This window comes from Buteo buteo, chromosome 5 (assembly GCF_964188355.1).
Source record: "Buteo buteo chromosome 5, bButBut1.hap1.1, whole genome shotgun sequence".
NCBI lineage: Eukaryota > Metazoa > Chordata > Aves > Accipitriformes > Accipitridae > Buteo > Buteo buteo.
In genome coordinates this window covers 46,964,907-46,985,939 of record NC_134175.1, presented here as the reverse complement: position 1 = coordinate 46,985,939, position 21,033 = coordinate 46,964,907, and the positions used below count along the sequence as shown (strand labels likewise).

Below are 21,033 nucleotides of genomic sequence, written 5' to 3'. Positions count from 1 at the left end.
GAGTCCTGATATGTCAGTTTTTTTCTTTGTTTGGAGTAAGTTCTGCTATGGCTTGCTGCAGCAGTGCTCTCATCCCTGAGTAGGATATCTGTCTGCTTATGCAGCCTTCATTACTCCTGCATGTGAGCACCAAATCCATTAAGATTATATATTAATATATATGGATTTTATCATTATTCACACCCCTGTGAATTCAGGAAATCCTCATTTTCTACTGATGGGGAGTTGAGATTCAGAAAGACTTGTCAGCTGGAGAACGATCTCCCAGGCCAACATCCCAAGAAATACTAATCTTCATATTATTCAGTGAATGAAACGGGAACAAGGGAAGGTAATAGACTGGCTTCTTGTAACTTCTTCATAGTGAAATGTAAAAAAGGAACATCATTGGTGATTGCGTGATTTTTTTCTCCTCTGAATGGTTGCTTTGGTTGAACTCCCTTAGGAAGGGGAATGTAGGGAAGAGGAGGAGCCACAAAAGCAATCATAGGTTGAAACCAACTGAAGGGGAACATTATGTCAAGAGTGTAACGGGACAAGAAAATCTCTAGAGACTGTATTAACAGTCATACTGAATAAAATAAATACTAGCTGTCAAAGAAAGGGAACTGAAGTTGAAATCACATTGTAAGCCAGCCCAACTGCTGGCTACTGTGGTCTCTCTCTTCCTGATGCCAGGTTTTCTACTGATCCGTTTCAATATGCTGGTAATAACAACTTGTTTAGCCAGCTTAGCAAAGTGAAAGAAGTTGGCTAGGGGTCTGATGACTGCTGGAAGGGGCAGGAACAGAGCTATCCATAGTTAGGTGTAACCACATAACAATCCATAAATTGGTGTGCAGTCACAACCTAAAAGGTACAATATTAAGAAAAAGGTAACTTCTCCAAGTTAGCATCTGACTGGTTAACCTGCACTGCTGACTGTAGACTGAAAGATTGCCCTGTTGGATCTCCTCTCCCTGCAGTCTTCTGTGATGGCATTTGGCTCACAAGAGTTTCTGCAAGCTATGTTTCCTCTGCCAGTTTCACATCCCATAGCAAACAACCGTGTGGGAGACCCAAGCTGGCAGATTGAGATGGTGGATCAAATCCTGTTCTCGTGGAGAAAGTCTACCCTGCCAACTGTCTCATATTCAAAAGAAACACTCAGAAATACTGTGGAAAAAAAAATGTTGAGAAGGAAAAAAAAAAATGTTGAGAGGGAAAATGGCAAAAGCTACAGGAAATTATATGAACAAGGCTGAGTGCTGTGTTTAGATCTGTTGTCCCCTTGACCCTTGATACTTGTTTAAAAAAAAAAAAAAAGTCTCAGCCAGTGTATGGGCAGGATTGAGTATGTTTTCCATTGGGCTTAAAATACAACCTACAACACTCCTGCTGTTCTGTTTTTCAGAAGGTTTTTAGGACACCAAAATTCGGTAACAATAAAAGCCAAAATGCCTATAATAAAAAAGTTCAAGATCAGCCTAGTCTCTTCCTTGACGCTAATGCCCTCCTATTTCAAGATTCAGTAGCTCCTGCCAGGGAGAGCTTTTATCAAAGGACTCATGGGAGAGTGAAGTCATCACTCAGCATCAGTACTGTATACATGCTTTTCCCCAAAGTATTCTGCTTGCATTGAGTGTCTTGGAGGAACTACTGCTTGGGGCAGGGGGTGGTGGGGAAGCAGAAATGCGAGTGTTCCCATCTGTCTACTGTATTAATTTTGTTTCTGGAGTCTGTGTGGGTACATGCCATTTCTAAGTCAGAATAACGAATTGTGGTATAACATGCAGATCCACATACCGTCTGGTAACTGGAGCCAACAGACAATACAGACAGCACAGACATGGGTAGGAGCTCAGTTGGATGTCTGCAGCATTGTTGTTTTTAGGCTAGCTGTAGTAGCTGCACTGTCCTGAGGACACTGGCTGGATGTGGGAAGTTAAAAAGCTTAGAGTGATCAGAGCAAATTATTCTCCCTTTCCAAGGGATAGTCTTATTGTCCTTTTGCTGTACTCCTAGATTCTTGTTCCTCTGCAGGCAAATTAAAACTCTTTTCATGTGTTCATAAAGTTGTTGCATAGGTGCTCCACCTTGCTCTACTGATCTCACACACACCTCTGCCTTCATTCTTGGCCCACTTCAGTCTTCTAATGTTGGCTGCCCTGGCTATCTGATGTTCTCACTTCCTGTTACATCATGTCTTTAAGTCCTTCCTGCAAGCTTGAGGCTACGATTGCTAGTAAAACTTTGTTTGCCTTTCCCATTTTCTCCCTTCAGCCCCATTACTTTCATCTCCCCTCCCTGGAAGCTGCTTTCATCTTATACTGCTTTTGGCTTTCAGGTTTTTTTTATTAAACTTCTCTTTTTCAAATTTATCTAACATTGTAAAGATGCTGGCACTTCACAGAGACAGCAGAAATATTGATCATACTGTTCAAAACTCCATGATGCAAGATAAATGAACTAAGTAAACAGGCTGATGTGACAGGCAGGGAATGGGGGTCTCGGGGCGGAAAAGTGATTTGGTCTTGTATAACCCACACAGTTCTTTGGGTTTTTATCGTCTCCTCCCATGTTTAGAAGAGGTTAGAGTTCTGAGAGAAAGGTAAGGATATTTAGTATGTTGAAAAGAAGAGATTGTGCTATACACAAAAGAAATAAAAAAATACAGTTTCCCCTTAAACATGATTCAAAATGGCAGTGAAGGTGAGGTAGCATGAGTATTGAATTGGGGCTGGAAGTGTAATTTCAGACATACGAAGTGTTTTGTTTGAACTTTGTTTAAAATTTTTGTTCCCTTGTCTTCACTGCAACTGTAGCATGGTTTAAAACCTTTTATTTTTGCATTACTTAATTGTCTGTAAGCGTTTTTGTGGCAAGAAGACAGAAAAATGTAAGTATAGCTTCCATTTGTGAGAGAACAAGTAGGTGGTAGTCTGAAGAGGATGGTGGAAGGCCCTTAAAGGTGAGAGCAAGAAGCTTGATTTTTATCACGGAAGAGATAAAAAAGAACTGAAAGGGATTCCAGGTGAAATGATACGTGAGAGTACAAAGGGAAGATTTGAGCTACAATAAGTTGGTTGGATGAGAGAAAATGAGTGGCAAATGATTGCTTACACTAACAAATGCAGACATTATCATGAACTACTGGCATTTTAGAAATGAGAGATGGACAAGACTAGATTTGGGAAGTGTTGAAGGAGGGAAACAGTGACATAACAGTTGTTACATCTAGCTCTTTTCAGGGGAGCACATTGACAGGACCAGAGGCAGTGGGCACAAACAGAAACACAGAAGGTTCCCTCTGAACATGGGGAAACATTTTTTCACTGTGAGGGTGACAAAGCACTGGCACAGGTTGCCCAGGGAGATTGTGGAGTCTCCCTCCATGGAGATATTAAAAAAAACATCAGAACGCGATCTTGGACAACTGGCTCTAGATGGCCCTGCTTCAGCAGGGCATTGGACCAGATGACCTCCAGAAGTTCATTCCAACCTCAGTCATGCCGTGATTCTGTGATCTGCTGTTGGAAAAAATTACTTTATGGTGTCTCTTTTTGGATATTGCTTTATTACCCTTTTTATGAAAGGTGAAATAGTTTTTAATAATTCATACCATATAACATTTTTTGTGTTAAAGTTGTCTTGTTTCGTGTTGATGAAACATGAACTGTTATGTATCCAAAAGACTTTTTAAAATATTTATCTAATGCAGATGGTTCCTGAAACACTAAGGATCCATAAAAAGGCTAACACCTCATTCTCTCTTTATGCTTGTTCCTGGAAAATGTTTTAAGTTTCTAACAATACAGTTTTAAGTTGACTGAGGTAATTTTAACTGTCTGAATATCAAACTCTTAGAAATACTAAAGCTTATGGCTTGTGCTGGTTCCATGTTTCCTGTAGTACTATACTGATAAAGTTTGATCATCAGAAGTTGCTGGCAAGTGATAACATCTTTATTCCCCTTTCTCCCTTCCCCAGTGCATGCGTGTACACACATACATTATTAATATATTTGAGTCAATTTCCTATCACATTTCTCTGTGCACTTTCATTCTGTTCTGCTTTTGATGTGTGTCTGTGAAGAAAAAAACCTACATTGCCATGAGAATAAGCTAATAAACATTTTCAGCCCCCTAAAATTCCCAGTGCAGAATAATAGGCTTGCAGGGCAAGCTGTGACTGGTATTGAGAGACAGACGGAAGGACTCCAGAATGGCAGATGGTAACCTGGGGTAGGCAAACTTTGGAAAAGTTCTGGCGCGAAAAGTCTAGAGTGGAAGCGTCTTAGTAAATTTAATGTTATCTTGAAACAAGGGAGAAGCCTGTGATGAAACGTAGAGAGAGTGAATTTGCTTGTGTTACATAACATAGAATCATAGAATATCTCGAGTTAGAAGAGACCCATGAGGATGAATATCTCCCTTGAAGATTTTTTTTTGTCTAATAAGCAGTGTTTTTAACCACATACTAACTGTAAATGAATAAGCGTAGCTGTTAGAACTGTTGAGGTTCTATGCAATGCTATGTATATCCTCGTAACTGATTTGTAGATACTACAAGAAATAAGCGTTTGAGACCATGCAAAAATACATTTGGCCAAAAATCTACAGAAAAATGCAATTAAACAAGTACATTTCAATAGTGGTATGCAGCCAGCGTATTGGCAGCTCATAATGGTTGTATAAAAGTCCTGATTTATTTAAAAATATTTTCCTTGACATTTTTTATTTTTTCCTTTGCTATCCAAAATCTGTCCTTTCCAAACCATGCATTCCTATTCTTATTTAGCTTTCTTGGGTACATAGAATTTGAAGGGTTCTTTCTGATGAATCCTGGCTCCTACAATGATAGTAGTCCTAGATCAGGTTGTCAAAGAGATTCTCTCTTAAAATAAATTTTACTTGTTTTACATAGTAATACTCTTGTTGCTCCAAAATGCTATTGGTTTTATCAAAATAAATCTTCTTTTAATTTCTAATTCACATTTATTTCTGGTTCATTTTAAGTAATAATTGTTTTACAGTGATATTCACCCTACTTATGTAGATACAGAGAATAGTCATGTCACCTCTGAGCCTTTGTTTTGCTGTGTTCAACATACCAACTTTCACGTTGCACAGGGGAGCGGGGCAGACATTCCTTAGCTAGCAGAAATTCAGACTAACAAGTGCAGGTCGTACAGTGCAGTGCAATGAAGTCCTATCAAAAATAGTGTAGTCATACTGGGTTCTGCCATCCATGAACTACACTAAGTCTTGCTTTTGTTTTAGTGCAGTTTGACCCTGCTATATGAGTCAGACAATAAGCTTGAACCAATTTAAAACTACTTGATCAAGTACAATTCACTGAGAAAGGAAATGGGATCTTGTGTGTTTTCAGTATATCTATTATGCTGTAGATACAAAAAATAATGTTTTGGATTTATTATGAATTGTAGCAATGATGGAAAATGTATTTGGAGTTTAACGTGAAAAATGTTTTTCTTAAAAACTAAACCGTTTTAAAATGTGTTTTTTTTTCTGTAATTCAGATAGAGTTTTGATTCGAATAAAAGACTTGACAGTGGAGAAGGCTGATGAAGTGGTTTGGGTTCGTGGCAGAATTCATACAAGCAGAGCTAAAGGTGAGATGCCTCCAGGGTTTATATTTTTATTTCCTCACATTGTTAGTATAACCTGAATGTTTATTAACCTGAACCTGTTGGCTTCATGACCTGTTAGTTATGTCTTGCATACAAGAAAACTTCGCCACCTGATTACTCAGTGTTCACTTTGACTGGTTATTTTCTGTTTTTTCTACCTCTCTTTTCCCAAGAGGGGAAAAGGAAATCTTGTTTTCAGCTGAGTGGAAATGGGGTATTACTATTGAATTGTAGTAAAAGTGAATTTTGGTTTCATCATATTACTAAATAATGTGTGGACAATTGTAAATAATAGGAATTTTAAAGTACTATAGTCATTCTCCTTTGGGTGTTAACAGCTGTGAGATAAAAGTTACAAGCTTCTACTGTAAAATGTACTTTTATTATAAATGTATCAGTTGTCAGAAAGGCCATATTTATTCTGCTGCATATGAATATTTTCACTATACCTTTTCTTTGTCAGGATACAAAAATCTGTGTTAAAATTTCAGAATGTTTACTTTCAGTTACCAGTATCTGACTATATCAATTTGAACTTAAAATAAGAAACATCATCTTTCTCTAACAAGACAAAGGGAAAATCCTTTTATAGGTTCTCAGTAGTGTGGGCTGTCGTACTTGGCTGTCTGACAGCCATATTTCTTCCCTGGAATCAAAAGTTCTCTCCAGAGATCAGTTTGCCATATGCAAACTTAAATAGGCTTTGGCCTTTTCAGTTGACATCAGATGCTGACAACTGTTGTACTGGTTTCAGTTATGTTTGGCAGCTCTGTAGTGAGATATAAATACCTTGTCTTCCCAAGAGTTGAAAGAAAAGAGCATGAAGAAATTGTCTTCACGAATGAAAATTAACTGTAGTCTGAGAATTGGAAATAATGCAAATGAGGGGCAAGAATCCAGTACAGAATATTGTCACAGATACCAGATTAATTTCTCTTTTTGAGGCTTCATTTTCTTAAGGAATGTCCCTCTTAGTAAGTGTCTGTACTGCAGTCAGTTAAAATAAGGTACTGTGTGGAAATACATACATATAATGCACATTTTAATTTGTATTAGAATCTTTATATTTAGGAAGTCTTGTGATTTCTGCAGTAGTTCTGTAGTGTGGTCTTACATGGAAGTCTCTCTTTGCTATGTAGAGAGATTGTCAACCCGCAAAACTGTGAAAGCCTTGGTCATTACAACTTGAAGTTGTTCAGACAGGAGACACTATCTAATTTAAATGTTACTATCAGTATAGAAATAAGAGTATCCTTATGGCTTTTTCTTTTGCAATTGTAGGAAAATTCAGATTATTAACAGAATTTAGTATATTAAAGACAGGTGTCTGTGCAGACCTTTAAAACAATGTGAAATTCAATGGTGGTTTATTACTGTCTCTGTATTGCATTTATATACAATATCTTGTATGATGTATGCATTTACTTCAGTCAGAGTAACATATATATAACATGGCAATACTAACTTACAAGAAGCAGTTTGTCATCCTTCACCTTTGACCTCAGGAAAGACTATTGTTTTTCATGAAATAACAGTGCTTATTTTCAAAACTCTGGAACACAACCTGAACAATGAAAGCAAAAGGAGTTGATTATGGGCATGAAGTGTCCTCAATTTATTGATTGTGCTTCTTGTTCCCTCTTGGTCTGACAAAACAGAACAATTCTGATGCTTAGGGAATGGTGCTAGGGAATGTCATATGCTTGTTTACTTAAGCTTTGGGGGAAGAATCTTACAAGAAAAGCAAATGTTTAAGAGTAAAAAGTAATATTAGCCTTTCCCACACACATTGTGGCGCTACTCCTACCATTATGGAAAGGAAAGTCTTGCGGGAAACAGGAAAATCTTAACAGAAAAATAGCTTTAGTTTTTATCAGAAGCTCGAATTTGACTCCTAAATAACCAACATATCCTTTATTTAACCCTGTCTAGTTATGACCAATAAACCAGAAAAAAAGAATGTGAACAACTGCAGAATCCAGCTGTCTCGTATAGCAAGCCACTCGTGAAGTCTGATGGAAATTAACTGAAGGATGTGTAAAGAATGGGGTGTTGGGAATTTCTGTGGGTTGTACCAAATTAAAGTGCTTGGGGCCCTGTGGTTTTTATCATAGATTGAATAAATATTATTTCTGGCCTTATTTTAAAGCCAGCCTAAGCTACTGATCACGTTTATCATTGAAGGGCAGTTGGGAAATCAGTCTGGGTTCTGCCAGGCAACTGGAACTTGCGCAGTATGTTAGACCTGAACTTTTTATGAATGCAAAGGTTTATAAAACATCGAAATAGTATGTCTGAAAACAAGAGTACCACCAAGAGCAATTTAAATACTGGACCAGATTTTATAATAAACCACATAAAGTTTTCTCTTTGCTGGCAGATGTCTGTACCTAGCAATGTATTAATTTATATGACCAAATATTTTTTACTCTTTATACAAATTCCTTCCTTACATCCTTTTGTCTCATAAGGTCTTGTGTCATTTGGTACTTACATCCAAGAAAGGAAATGGATTCCTGTTTCGTTTTATGTGCTTACTTTTGAGGGGATTCTCTGTGTGGTGTCTTCTCTTGTTTGTTCAGTGACTAAAACTTTTCATCTTTTCAGGCATTCTTGTGGGACACAGTATTGGTTTGTTTTATAGAAACTTAGATTAGTTTACTGTTGGATGTGAGTAAAGTGGGTCTTATACTTTTCACTTAAATACCATGTAAATATTTTGAAACACATGGAGAACATCCCACAACCCCAATTTTTTTCTCACTCCGATGCTTCCTTTTTTCTGTCTCTTGATCTGGAAAGGCATCTAATCATGAATTAGATTTGATTATGGCTTGTCTTTTTGAGACTTTATTTTGCATGCCTTCAACTCTTTTGGGAAAAGTTCTGTTTCTTCCTACAATCTTTGTAACTGTGATATTTTAACTATTCCTATCAGTGAGGTTTGTTTGATCACTTATCTTCTGTGTGATTAGAAATGTTATATTCTACAAAACATCCTCTTTCCTCATGAAAACAACTACTGTTACTCATGACAAAAAAGATTTGAGTCCTTTTATAATGCAGATATTGATCAGACTCCTAGTGTTTGGCATTAAGTACAACTGCCAAACTTTTGCTTCTGATTAGTATGATAGCAGGTCCCTCCATTTATTTCACTATCTTCTTAAATATTTACTAGTTGAGTGACATTGAAGCTGTCTTCAGCTGTGTATTTTTTGTTTGAACACCTGATACATCATTGCTGAAACTTCGATCATATTTTGCTAAATCATTTGTGACTGAAATCATGGAAGTAAATACTATTTTCTAGGAAATACTGTATCAAACCACATTGTAAGTAAAAAATATTGAGGTGTCAAAGTTGTGAGATACGCCTAGCTTATCAAAAGAAATTTAGCATATTGTGTCCTATGGAAAAATTGTACTTGTTGGATCTAAAACACAGGCATGTATAGCACTGAAGGCTCTGTTTAATTTCTGAAGCCTGCACTTTTCTCATTTAAATCTGTGGCGTAATGTTTGCCTGCAAGAAATACTTACATCCACACCAGATTAGCTTCTTTACTTAGACATTGCAGCCTCTGGAATACAGAAATAGTTGTACTCTGTTTTCTGAAAATACGGAATTAATTTTGTTGCATTTCTGAAATCACAATCATAGGACAAGGTTAGTTATTTCCAATAATTATAATGCTAATTTTTAATATTTTTACTAGTTTTATATGTTTGCTTTTATTTCCATCAGTTTCTGTGTCAAATGTTCTGCATTTATCTTCTGATACTGTTTAAATTATCTGCAGCTATTTGTCAGGAATGGTAATCTACATAATTACAAATGAAAATTGCAGTGGGCTTTTTAGTGTCAGTGTTCAAGTTACATATATGTTGATTTTAATGTTTTATAGTCTAAGTCAGCAATAACTGGGAAATAGCTACCTATAACAAAGCTTGTGGCTTCTTCCTTTTCTCAGCATCTTGATGGAAATGTTATAATGTTATGACTCAGAAATTGTAATTAAAATGATGTTGATGCATTTTATCAGATACTGGTATAGCAATGAAGTGTTTGTTGTTAATTCTCTCTCTGAGGAAGAAGCATTTAAAATCACTGTATTTCCTTAAATCTAAGTTAAGGAGTAAATGACTACTAGAGATGTGAGGAAAAATATGAAATGATTTTAACTGTCAGCTACCAGATTAGAACAAGCTTTGTTGACTTGGAAATACCCATTTTAAAAGTCAACAAAGTGCGTTATGTTCTTTGTAAATTATTATTAATTTTTATTAACTTCTTTTTCCCTAAGCTGCTCATGAATAAATTGCTCTTACAGGAATTTTTTACTTGGGTCTTTTAGGTTCTTGTGATTCACCAGAATCAATACTCCTTTTGTTCCCCTTCATTCTGAATGTGTGGTGTATTATAGAATGAACATTGTTGGTTTAGTCCCTGTGGTGCAAAATTGAGCTTATTTCTCTCAGAGCAGCTTTGTAAAGTGAACTCCACAGCTTTAATTTGAGAAGATGAGAAAAAACTCCTTTTAAAATAATGTAGACTTGAAGTAGTTGTGAGCAAAGCAACAAGGAAAAGTACGATTTACTTGTTGCAGTTGAAGAACAATAGATATTTAAAAAGTTATGATTTCAAGTTTTTGTTTTGTCTAGATATTATCTTGAAACGCTTATTGTTATTTTTAGAAAATGTCCATTCACATGTTCATAGCTGTAAGGCAGGATTATTTGATTTATCTCAATGTTTGGTGTGTGTGTATGCAGAGCTGACTAGTTTGATGTAGCTATTTGGGGGTGGGGGGATGGAGTGGGAGGGAGACACAGACATCCACCCTTAAAAGCTCAGCTTAATATTAAAGTAGTAAAGCATTTTTTCTCATTCACAAAGACCTCGAGTAACTTGTCCTTAATACACCTGCGTTGTTTTCCTTTGTATTCAGGGAAGCAGTGTTTCTTAGTCCTGCGTCAGCAGCAGTTTAATATCCAGGCTCTTGTGGCTGTGGGACAGCATGCAAGCAAGCAGATGGTAAAGTTTGCTGCCAAGTAAGTAAGCAATTATATCCTGTTGTCAGAGTAAACAATGGTGGGAACCAGGACTCCCAGGGGTTGGGACCATTTTCACACATTAACATCAATGCTTCGTTTGTTTTAAAATGTAGTTATTTAAATTGTCAGCTCACTATTGCGTTGAATACATTACACTGACAAAAGATAAAATAGAGAACAGGCTTGAAATTCATTCTGAACTGCTGAAGCAGCATTCTCTCGCCATAGACAACCTACATTTACTTTCAGGCTGGCTAACAAAAAGTCTGGCAAGCTTAGCTTAGTGGGCCACTTCATTTTGTGTGTGGTGTTTGTGTATGTCTGCACATGTTCAGGTTTTTTTTCTACAAGATGTGCGGTGTAGTAATAAGTTTTTTAGCTAGAATTGATGTGAAGAAGTTCCATATTGCAAGTGGCTTACTGAGTTGAAGAAATTAAGAGTAGCTTCTGTACACTGAATTAATCTTATTTACACCTTATTTTTGGCATCAGAATGTTTAATGAGGGATTTAAGTTAATTTTTAAATATTTGGGGGGGGGTAATGGTTGGACTTGCCAATGAAACAAGTGTTTGTTGCAGTAATTTAAATTCAGTTACTTGGTTTGTTTTGTTCTTAAAGATAAAAAATTACCCTCCCCTGCTACTTGCCTCAAGATTGTGCTTTTGGGTTGTCCAGTACTAAATATGCTTGCATGACAAAGGTGTTTTTATAGTAGAGCTTTTAATCATGTATATCTGCTTGTCCACAAGTAGAAATGAGGATCAATTTGGTGCAATAATATGTTTAACATGTGGCACTTGAGTTGCTTCTGTGTAGTTCTTGGCACTACTCTCATGCTTGGGAAGGGAGCCCCCACTAATTAGCTGCAAAAGTGCTACAGCCTTCAACCTTCAATATGTCAGGGAGAGGAGGGATTCATTATAGTATAGACTTCCAGAAGCCAAGTTAAGAAGGTTAGGATAATGCTTCTGCTGATGAGGTTCAAGGCAACGGGAAAACAGAACCAGCAGTGTTTGTTGTTTGGCGGTGCTTAGTGTTGGCAGTGCCAGTGTGAAGCATGCTGTTTACAGGTGTTTATGAGCCAAAGTGAAGTGTTCTGTTTCTTCGTGAGATAGTTTGCTCTCTCCAGCTTAGAATCTTTCGAAAGAATTAAGTGTATAATCTACTTTTTCTCCGATTCATCTCCCTCTAACCTACCAACAGTCTGCTTGTGCTGTCTCAATGAACTTCTGCTACAGAATGGTGAAATGACTCTTACAGTTGTGATGCTGACTCTCCTCCAGTTCTCTCCAACATCTCTCTTTGTCAGTTTTCTTCGTGGTTCTTTCCTCCACAACCGAATTTCTTACGTTTCATGAGTGGCAGAAGTCAGTGGTTAGGAGCTCATGAGAAGGAAGTTGGTTCTTACTCTTTTCTTCTGTGTGGTGACTCTGCCACTTGTAAGCCTTCCATGCCTTTTTTTTTATAATTCACTAATCTTTTTTTACTTGGTTAGTTTTCTGTCGGGTTAGTGATTTAAACTAGGTTATGGAGGTCCAGAGCTAACAAGGAGTGGTAAATGATGGAAAAGGGTATCTGGAAAGAGTAGAGGGCAAAGCTCCTTTCTCTTCTGGCAGCAGTGAGCTGTTAAATCTGACGGAGCCTCATCCTTAGGTTCTTTCCAACTCCCTGTCATCTCCCCACTTTTCTTGATGTGACAGACCAGATTTCCTCTGAGTAGCCAGACTCATGATGCTTGTGCTGTGTTTTGACTTTTCATTCGGCTCCTTTTTGTGATAGCATTTGCTAGCTAAATCCTAATACTTCAGCCTCTCTAATTTATAGCATGCACATTTTACTCATTATTTGTGCTTCTGAAATGCTTACACACTTATCATCATGTTCTTTGAATGATAGAACTTTTTCTGCTACAGCCTTGAGGGTTTGCTTTTGGTTTTTTAACACCATTAGTGCAATCATCTTCTCATGATTCCTTCCCACCAACAAACCTATTTTATTAATATCCTGCCATGCTCTCACTTTTTACAATGTTTTATCTTCTTCTACAGTTTTGTCTGATACTGCCATTACAGCTGCCTCTTGTTCCCTGACTTATAAGTGCACTTGTGGTCACTGTGCCAGTAACACCTGAAGCACAGTGACAGTATGTGCCTTGTCTTCAGTCACTTTCCTGCTAGTTTTCACCTGCTGTGGAATGATGCCATTTTTACTAGCAGATGAGGCTGGTCTTAGATGTCTAAAAATAACTATACTGTTTCTCTGTCTTTCTCAGTGTCTTTTTTAATCATCTCCTCTTGTTTCCTAGACATTAAATGAGGAAATACACATTTATTGAAGAAAACATTTAACTTAAAGACCTTACATTTCAATTAAATTTAAACTAAACTTTTTTACCTGTAGTACATAAACTTTATTTTTCATGTGCTACTTTCTCATATTTTGATACTGAGTCCAAAGCTTTTTTTAAAATAGTTTGTGAAATTCTGGATCTTGAATTTTTAATGAGACCTGATTAAATCATGAGCATTTTTTGTACAAATTTTCATAAATAATAAACAAACCAGTTCCTCTTTTAGATATTGGCACATGGAAAACAAGAACTTTCATAACCTTTTGTGGTCTAGCAACATTCATTTACTAATTATCTCCATTATCGTAAGAATGTGAGTTCTTTTTGGTGAAAAATACTTAATACTGATTTAACTCAGTTTTACAAAGAAATTTCTGTAAGTTTAACTATGAAAAGTTTCTAGTTGAACTTTCAAAAGATGCATAGCCAACAACAGAGCCAGCTGAGATACTGGACTGGCAGCTGTGGAGTTCTTCTGTCTTTCATAAAAAAACCCCAACAGCCTAGTCCTGCAAGGGATGCTGTATAAGAGAAAGCATAAGTCTCTTTCAGCCAGCGGAGGTGCCAAGTGGTGCAATTAGTAATTTATCAGCCTGCTTTTTTCCATAAAGTATTGGGTGTGGTCAGTTTTGGTTTTCTTTCTCTTTTTTTTTTTTATATCAGCATTGGGCCTGCCCCTGCTGTTACCATAGCCACGTGGTATGATCTAGCAGTTGGGAGAGGTGGTTAATAGATTCTAATTTAGCTGCCCAAACAATGTGCTCTCACTCAGGAAGTAAATTGATGGCTCTTTAGAGTAGGCCAGAGAATGAAAATCCAGAAAAGAGGTTAAAAAGGGAGGGGTGGGGAAGATGGCTAAACCTGTATGGAAATACTTCACAATGTAGAAAAATATAGCTAAGTTCATCAGCTAGATAAATGGGATATTGCAGAAATACTTTCTTTATCCATTTCTGTTTAATTTTTATATCAGTGATCTGGAAGAAAGTGTCAAATTGCAGCTGTTACGTTTGCTGGTGACACAGAAATTGGAATGGTAAACTAGGGGCTAGGAGTAGATAGTAACCAGGGTTCATTTAGAGTGATCACTTTGATGCTCTTCAGTGTGAATTTGTACCTTTGTGATTATTAGTTCAGATTTTTGTATGTTCAGGATTAATATGTAGGAAAGTAAGTGATGAGAAATGTAAGATCATGATCGATAACTGACTTTAACAGGAGTCCATGCAGTTCTCATACCTACTATGCTAGGAGATCTCTTGAGTTTTGGAAAAGAGCAATAAAATGCCATTAATGTAATATATGCCTGTCATTAGACCATTTCTGGAATATTTTGTCCACTTTTGTTGTCTTTGTGTCTGAATATATGTCAAATTGGAAAAGGTTGATGGTGAAGCTGCAAGATGAAATGATACGCGGTCAGGCAAATCTGCCTTCCTGTGAGACTAAAGAAAACTCTAATCTATCCAAGAGAAATTAGTAAATAATTTAAATTCCAGTCTGATGGTAACTATGCAAGAAGATTTTCTGCCAGTGGAGGGTTCTTTACTTTGCAGATACAAAGGTATGACAAGATGCAATGAACAGATGGTGAAGCTGGGTAAATTCGGAAGGGAAGTGGAATTTTTTTCACTGAAATGATTAAAAATGTGTAGTGGATTTTGTTACTTAAAATCTTTAAAAGAAGATAGGCTTTTCTTCCCCTGGAAGATACCCAGGTTCATCCAGGTGTTAGAACGTTGGTATAGGAAACAGATTATTTTATTTTTTAGAACAAAGAGAATAAGAATAGGTATTTACCTTGCTTTCATATATACAATGTCAGTTAACTCCCATTTCAGAAGGTTTAACGGGTACTTACTGTATTTGTGCAGATGTTATTACAGTTGCTGTTACTGAGTTGAGTATAAAATGTTTGTACTTTCAACTATTTACAAAACGAACTCATTTTTTCAAAGTAAACTCTATTGCCTTCAGCTTTCACTGACATTCAGGTAAATAATCATTGATTATTACGTTTTATGACAATTATTTAATATGTTTTAGATTTAATAATGCATTAATATAATAATTTGTGCATTCAGCTTACAGAAAAGTGTTGAAGAAAAACCCAGAAAATGTCCGAACAAGTATAGATGCTTCCATTAAGTGAAACATTTTCTATTTAAAGTCTATAAATAACCAAGTTTCCTCCAATTCTTCAGACTTTTGATCAAGAAAATGTAGATTGTGATTCACTTAAAGAGGCCTGCATGGGGTTCAGCTTGCAACATGAAGCTGTTGATGAAAGATGTTGTCATACAGACTGCAATAATGCAATCCTGTGGTTAAAAGAGAAAGTCTTGGCTAATAGACATGCAGATAATTAAGAGGGACATAAGGCATCTAGTGGACATTTTAGTAATTATAGTCTTGATTTTTTGGAAGGAACATTACATATAAAGAAGCAGTTTGCTATACAGAGAAATTTTTTAGCATTGGACTTGATGAATACTGAAATAGCTTCTTTAAGGATTAAACAATAGCAAGATGTCATCTTTCTGTTCTTAATGCATCATGCATCCTAATTTAGTTTCTAGTCCTTTGTAATATTTGTTACAGATGGAAATATTGTTGTCTTTAATGGAAATGGTGATAGCTTTGGCATGCTTTTCTGCGACTTGTTCACTTTTTTTGGTTTGTTTGGGTTTTTTTTGTTACTGAGGGGAATTTTATCAAAAAATCACCTAGATGACTTAGGGCTGCTGCTGCAGAGAACACTTAGCTGTAGTTACTGGCTTTTAATTAAAACATCTTGTTTCTTGTTGTAACTTGAACTGAAATTACCCTTTCACTAACATTCTTGGAATTACCTGTTGGGATCAAAGCAGCACCTTCTAGGTTTCTCTAGTTTACATTTGATGCACTATGTTAGGGACTTAAGATTTTTCCAGCACTAGATCTTGCTGAGCATAGTTCAGACAGAACTCAAAACACGAGCTTTTACTTCCATACCAGATGAGATATGTAGTCTAAATGAGCAAAAGCATATTTTCTAATTATCAAATGAAAGTTTAGAGTAGATCATGAATGTTCATAAATACAAAGATGGTCACATGCAGTAGAAAACTTCATAGTGCTTTTGTGTGCCCAGGCAATTATATGCATATTTGGATATAGGGACCTACATAGGTAGGACCTGAGTTGAAATACATCTTAAAATTATGGCAAATTTAATGACTAAGGGATGTTACAGTTTTAAAGTGTGTTCCAGACCAAGAAATATACTGGCTGAATTGCAACTCCAGTTTAGCGAGAGAGAGAGAAAAAAAGCATATTTAATCACAAATGCAAAGTTTTAAAGTTCTGTTATGCAAGTTTGCAAAGCAATATTACAACTACAGTGATGTAAAAGTCAGTTTCTTCCTGTATTTTTATGCTGATACCATTTTGCATGTCTTGAATTCTATGCATGTTCTGATCAAAGCTCTGTAATGACTTCACTGACAGCAGTTCTCAGCCATGGGATCAGTAATCTGATTATGAATCCATCATACAACACATTTACATTTAGCTACTCTTTTCTTTTTCACAGTGCAGATAATTAGCTTCAATAAGTTTAAAACATTATTGTTATTTGCAATTATTAGTGAGAGGGCTTCTATTCACCAGATTAGAAACTTCTGCTTTCAATGAAGATGCTGCTATTTGTGTCATTAGTAGTGTTTTCTTGGCATTTGCCAAAATGTTGACATGAAAAAGGAAGCAGGAAGAATAGAGGAGAACTGTTAAGGGGAAAAAAGTTATCACAACAGTAAAACCTTTATTCTTCTAAACATTCACTTATTTGAAAAGCAAAGGGTATTTATAGTTATGCCTAATACTATTTTAACATGATATATTCTCTGTGTGTTTCTTATCATCACATTCTCTTGCATCCAAAGCATTGTATTGCTGCCTCAGTCTTTTTAAGGAGTTTTAAACAATCATTTGTAAGTGAGTATACTTCTAAGCACTTAGTGTCATTTCTCCTTGTCTGTCTTGAATTTGTTGCCTCTGCTTAAATAATGGAGATGAATGGAGGCTCACCCTTAACTAAATGAATTCTGATTTAAAGCCTACTGTCGACCTCTGCTTTGTACAAATTTAGTCATTTGTTCATTATACTGATTTGAGCAACTGTAGCTCTTTTAAAGTGTAAATGTACCAGAAAAACATACTATTCACAAATTTTATGCAGTATGTGGAATTACCTAATGGTTAAGCAAGTCAAGCATATGAAGCACTGTGGCCTGTAGAACTTTTAAAGCAGCTGCCAATGATTTCTACTACCTGAAAGTATTACCATCAAAGAAATAGTGTAATCAACTAAAATGCTCAAATTTGGCTTTGTTTTTAGTTACTTGTAATTTATTTATAGTGATGCTGTTAGGATTTGAGAATTTTGATGCTCGAATTTTCCACTGTTACTTTAATATCATCAGATTTTTCAAAACTTTGATCATTTTTATTAAAAAATTCTGTTGGATAACTTAAATTTGAACTCAGCTTTATAACATTAAAAAGTTTGTCCCAGGGTAGACCAAAGATCCATCTGCCTTTTCTTAGGGCTGATACGGCTGCTTCAGGAACAGTAGAAAGCAGGGCAAGCAAGCAGTCACAGTTGGCAACACTTGGTGATTTGTATCTCAGCTGCTTCTGGGTCACACCACTCAGGCTTTATCAGAGAAGAAAGCTAAGTTTCCCTCATCATCTAAAAAGAGAAACTTAATTGTTTAGCCGGGTAAATCCTACTTCAAAAATGTGAGAGAATGACTAATTCCAAACATTTATATTTCTAAAGAGGAACTTCTCAATCCTAATAAGTTTCTCATGTGGTTTTACTGTAGCTGTACAAAGACTGTAGGGCTAGAATACCTAGATTTTGTTCGCAGCCCTTAGACTGACTTAGTCCAGGCAGTGCTAGATAAACTGATGCAGATGCAAGTGATTAGGACTATAGTTACAGCAATAGCTTGTACCTGCTTGTACTCTGTCCTTACCTCCTTTAACTGGGGGTTACTGCCCCTCAGTAAAACCTCCTGTGCATATAAATATTTATCTCACCACCCTCCAAGTTAGTTGTGTGGGTTTTATGTGTTTTGTGAGTTGGGTTTTTTGGAGCATGGAGAGTGGTCTTACTGAAAAAAAAGCCAACCTTGTAAACTTGACGCTTGTTAATTGCTCTTTGCTTTAGTGAGGTCAGTAGTGGCCAGCTTGTCCGATGACATCCTTGCTTACCTCTTATTATTTGTGGTTAAATTGTGGGCCTGCTACTTTCCTGCTTTCTAAGGGCTTATGTGGTCAAGTGATGTACATAAAGTGCTTTCCAGTCTTCTCAAGAAGGCCTGAGAAGTGAAAGATAAAGTTAATTGTAATGGTTATTTTTCATAAAAAGGAAAGAAATACTTTCTGATATTTGGCCTTTTGTAAGCAGGCTAGCAAAGAGACAGAGTGAAAATACATTTCCAGTGGTAGTGAGATTATCTGTAGAAAATTACTGGTTTAAAGTCTGGTACCTTAAATACCTAAATAAAAACTGGTCATACAAATTATTTTCTCATTTACAACTCTTGAGGCTTTTGTTATTGTTTGCTTATAGCACACATACTTTATATCATATTTTTGGAAGGCTTTCAAGATGTTACATGGTGTTTTAATGTGCTGTTAGTGACTCTTAGTGGAGAGCAATTCAGATGTCCCCTGTCATTGAGAAATGACTTACAAGCATGTTGCATCTTTCAGTAACAAGTCATGTAGTTTAAACAAGCTCGATCAGTTTTGATTTTCCCCTCTAGATCTGGGACTTCCTTTCAGTTTGTTGTTCTGCTAGTGAAGACACATCTTTCACATAATTGCATCAGCTGACACGTACAAGAGTGTTTGTGGCCTAGAAAAAGAACTATGCAATTTGTCAGTTTATGTATACACATACAAAGAATGAGTGAGCACTAAGCTGAATCATAACTCTTTCCCTCCCAAGTCTTGCATCGCAGTTTGAATTTATTGTGTCTGGGAATATTTTAGTAAAGTCCTTCATTACTCAGTTGTTACATATATAATAAGTAGCTCTACCTAAGTCCTTAACTCTGTTTTATTGTTCCAGCAGTCCATACAGTACATGAACATTCTAGCGCTCAGTACGGAGTCTGGTGCAGTGTGCAATGAAATTTAGTAAGGCTTCTATCCTATCTTTATTGACAGCATCAACAAAGAGAGCATTGTGGATGTAGAAGGCGTTGTGAGGAAAGCACATCAGAAAATAGGAGGTTGTACTCAGCAAGATGTTGAGCTTCACGTTCAAAGGGTAAATTTTTGAGCAAATAGAGCACTGGTTAATTGTTTGAGAGATTATCTGTCTAGGCTGTCTGTCTACATGCATAAACTTTGTCAGTAAGCAGTCCCATGCCAGATAAATAAACTGCTTTAAACTACAAATTTCAGTGTATGATATGTAAACATGAAACATTTCTGGTTTTAAGAGATGTGATTTTTAGAATTTCCTATTTTTATCTGCCATTTGAATTACAGTGCCAGGTAAAATGAAGTATCTCACTAGAATAATTTGTCTAGGAATGCTTGTAATTCTAGTTATTGATTTGTAACTGCAGCAGATACTGTCGTAAAAAAGTCTGCTTCTTTTTAAGTGCAAGTCAGAAGTTTCTTCTTTATCAGAAAGTTATAATCTTCCCCCAGTACAATGGAATGGAATATATAACTCTTAGCAAAAGTAAAGCACTGGCTTAACAGTATAGAAGCGCTTGAAACCTAAAATTCCTGTAGCTTGTGCTGTAGGGCTAGAGGAAGTGCAACTTTATAATTTGTTTAAATAGAAAGCGTATTTAAACGTTTATGTAATATCCTTTTCTTCTAAAGGTTTTCAACCAAACTATACGCCTGCAATACCGCTGAAACAGTCACTTCAAGAGTAGAGTACAATGGCTATTGTATTTATAGCAGTAAGGTAAATTTTAGCTAACAGCATTGGGGAAGATCTGCAGATTTTGAAGAAACATGTTTTACTATATCTGCAGATTATCACATGCTTAATTTTTCTGAAAGAATAGCAAATCCTGTAAGGTACCAAAGACTGTAAGGCCAGGCAAGGTGTTTTTCATTCTCTGATTGTATTTTAGGTGTCTCATAAATTTGCAATCTGAAATGGCTCTTTCAGATATAATCAGATGATAAATAAAATAATACATTAACAATGAGAAGAACAGGATGATTTTACTGGAATCAGAACCTAAGATTCTGTGAAATCTAGTAGTTTCAGACCTGACATTCATGCCAATAGGCTTTTGCTTAGGCAGTGTGTACTTGCTCAACTCAATGCTTCCCAGAAGAAAAAAAGATATTTTTAATCTTTCAAAAGGAAAATAAGAACTAAGCACTTCCAGTATTGTCATGAGAATGCACCCATGTATCTCAAGTATTTGAATAAAATTACAGTCTTATAGCTAACAGCCTATGCAAACACTGTTTCAAGTCTATGCCAGAAATACCCTTTTGTAAATCACACCTTCTTTTGAACTGAGTCTCATGCTATTTCTGTTCATGTCTCAATTTCAGATCTATGTGATCAGTTTAGCTGAACCCCGCCTGCCTTTACAGCTGGATGATGCTGTTCGGCCAGAAGTGGAAGGAGAGGAGGTGAAAACTTTGCATCCTCAAATACTTTTAATTGTCTTTGTAATTGAACAAAAGCATGAAAGCCAGGCAAATTCCTTAATGCAGTGATTTTGGAGGTTTGTTAGGTTTGCATCTTAATTCCTTTCTGTTATCCAGAACTGCGTTACAAATCTCTATAGCTTTGATGTCTGCTGAACTGCAGGAGAAGGTCAAAACCAGAGGGTTTGCAGTCTTGTGTGTCTTCTGGATCCTCATAGTTGTGTTCTGCCTGTGACCTCTGGGAGAAGCCACACCTTTTTTGCTATGCTGCTAATTTGCTGTATGTTCTTTGTAGAATGATC

General features: G+C 36.4%; 1 protein-coding gene across 1 annotated transcript in view; it reads left to right on the top strand.

Moving 5' to 3' along the window:
- Positions 1 to 21,033, top strand: part of DARS1 (aspartyl-tRNA synthetase 1) — a 42,723-nt gene that overhangs the window by 2,202 nt on the left and 19,488 nt on the right. The window contains exons 3-6 of the mRNA XM_075028933.1: positions 5,522 to 5,614; positions 10,585 to 10,687; positions 19,265 to 19,367; positions 20,633 to 20,713. Coding sequence (XP_074885034.1) covers positions 5,522 to 5,614; positions 10,585 to 10,687; positions 19,265 to 19,367; positions 20,633 to 20,713 — 380 coding nt within the window. The remainder of the gene's footprint in view (positions 1 to 5,521; positions 5,615 to 10,584; positions 10,688 to 19,264; positions 19,368 to 20,632; positions 20,714 to 21,033) is intronic.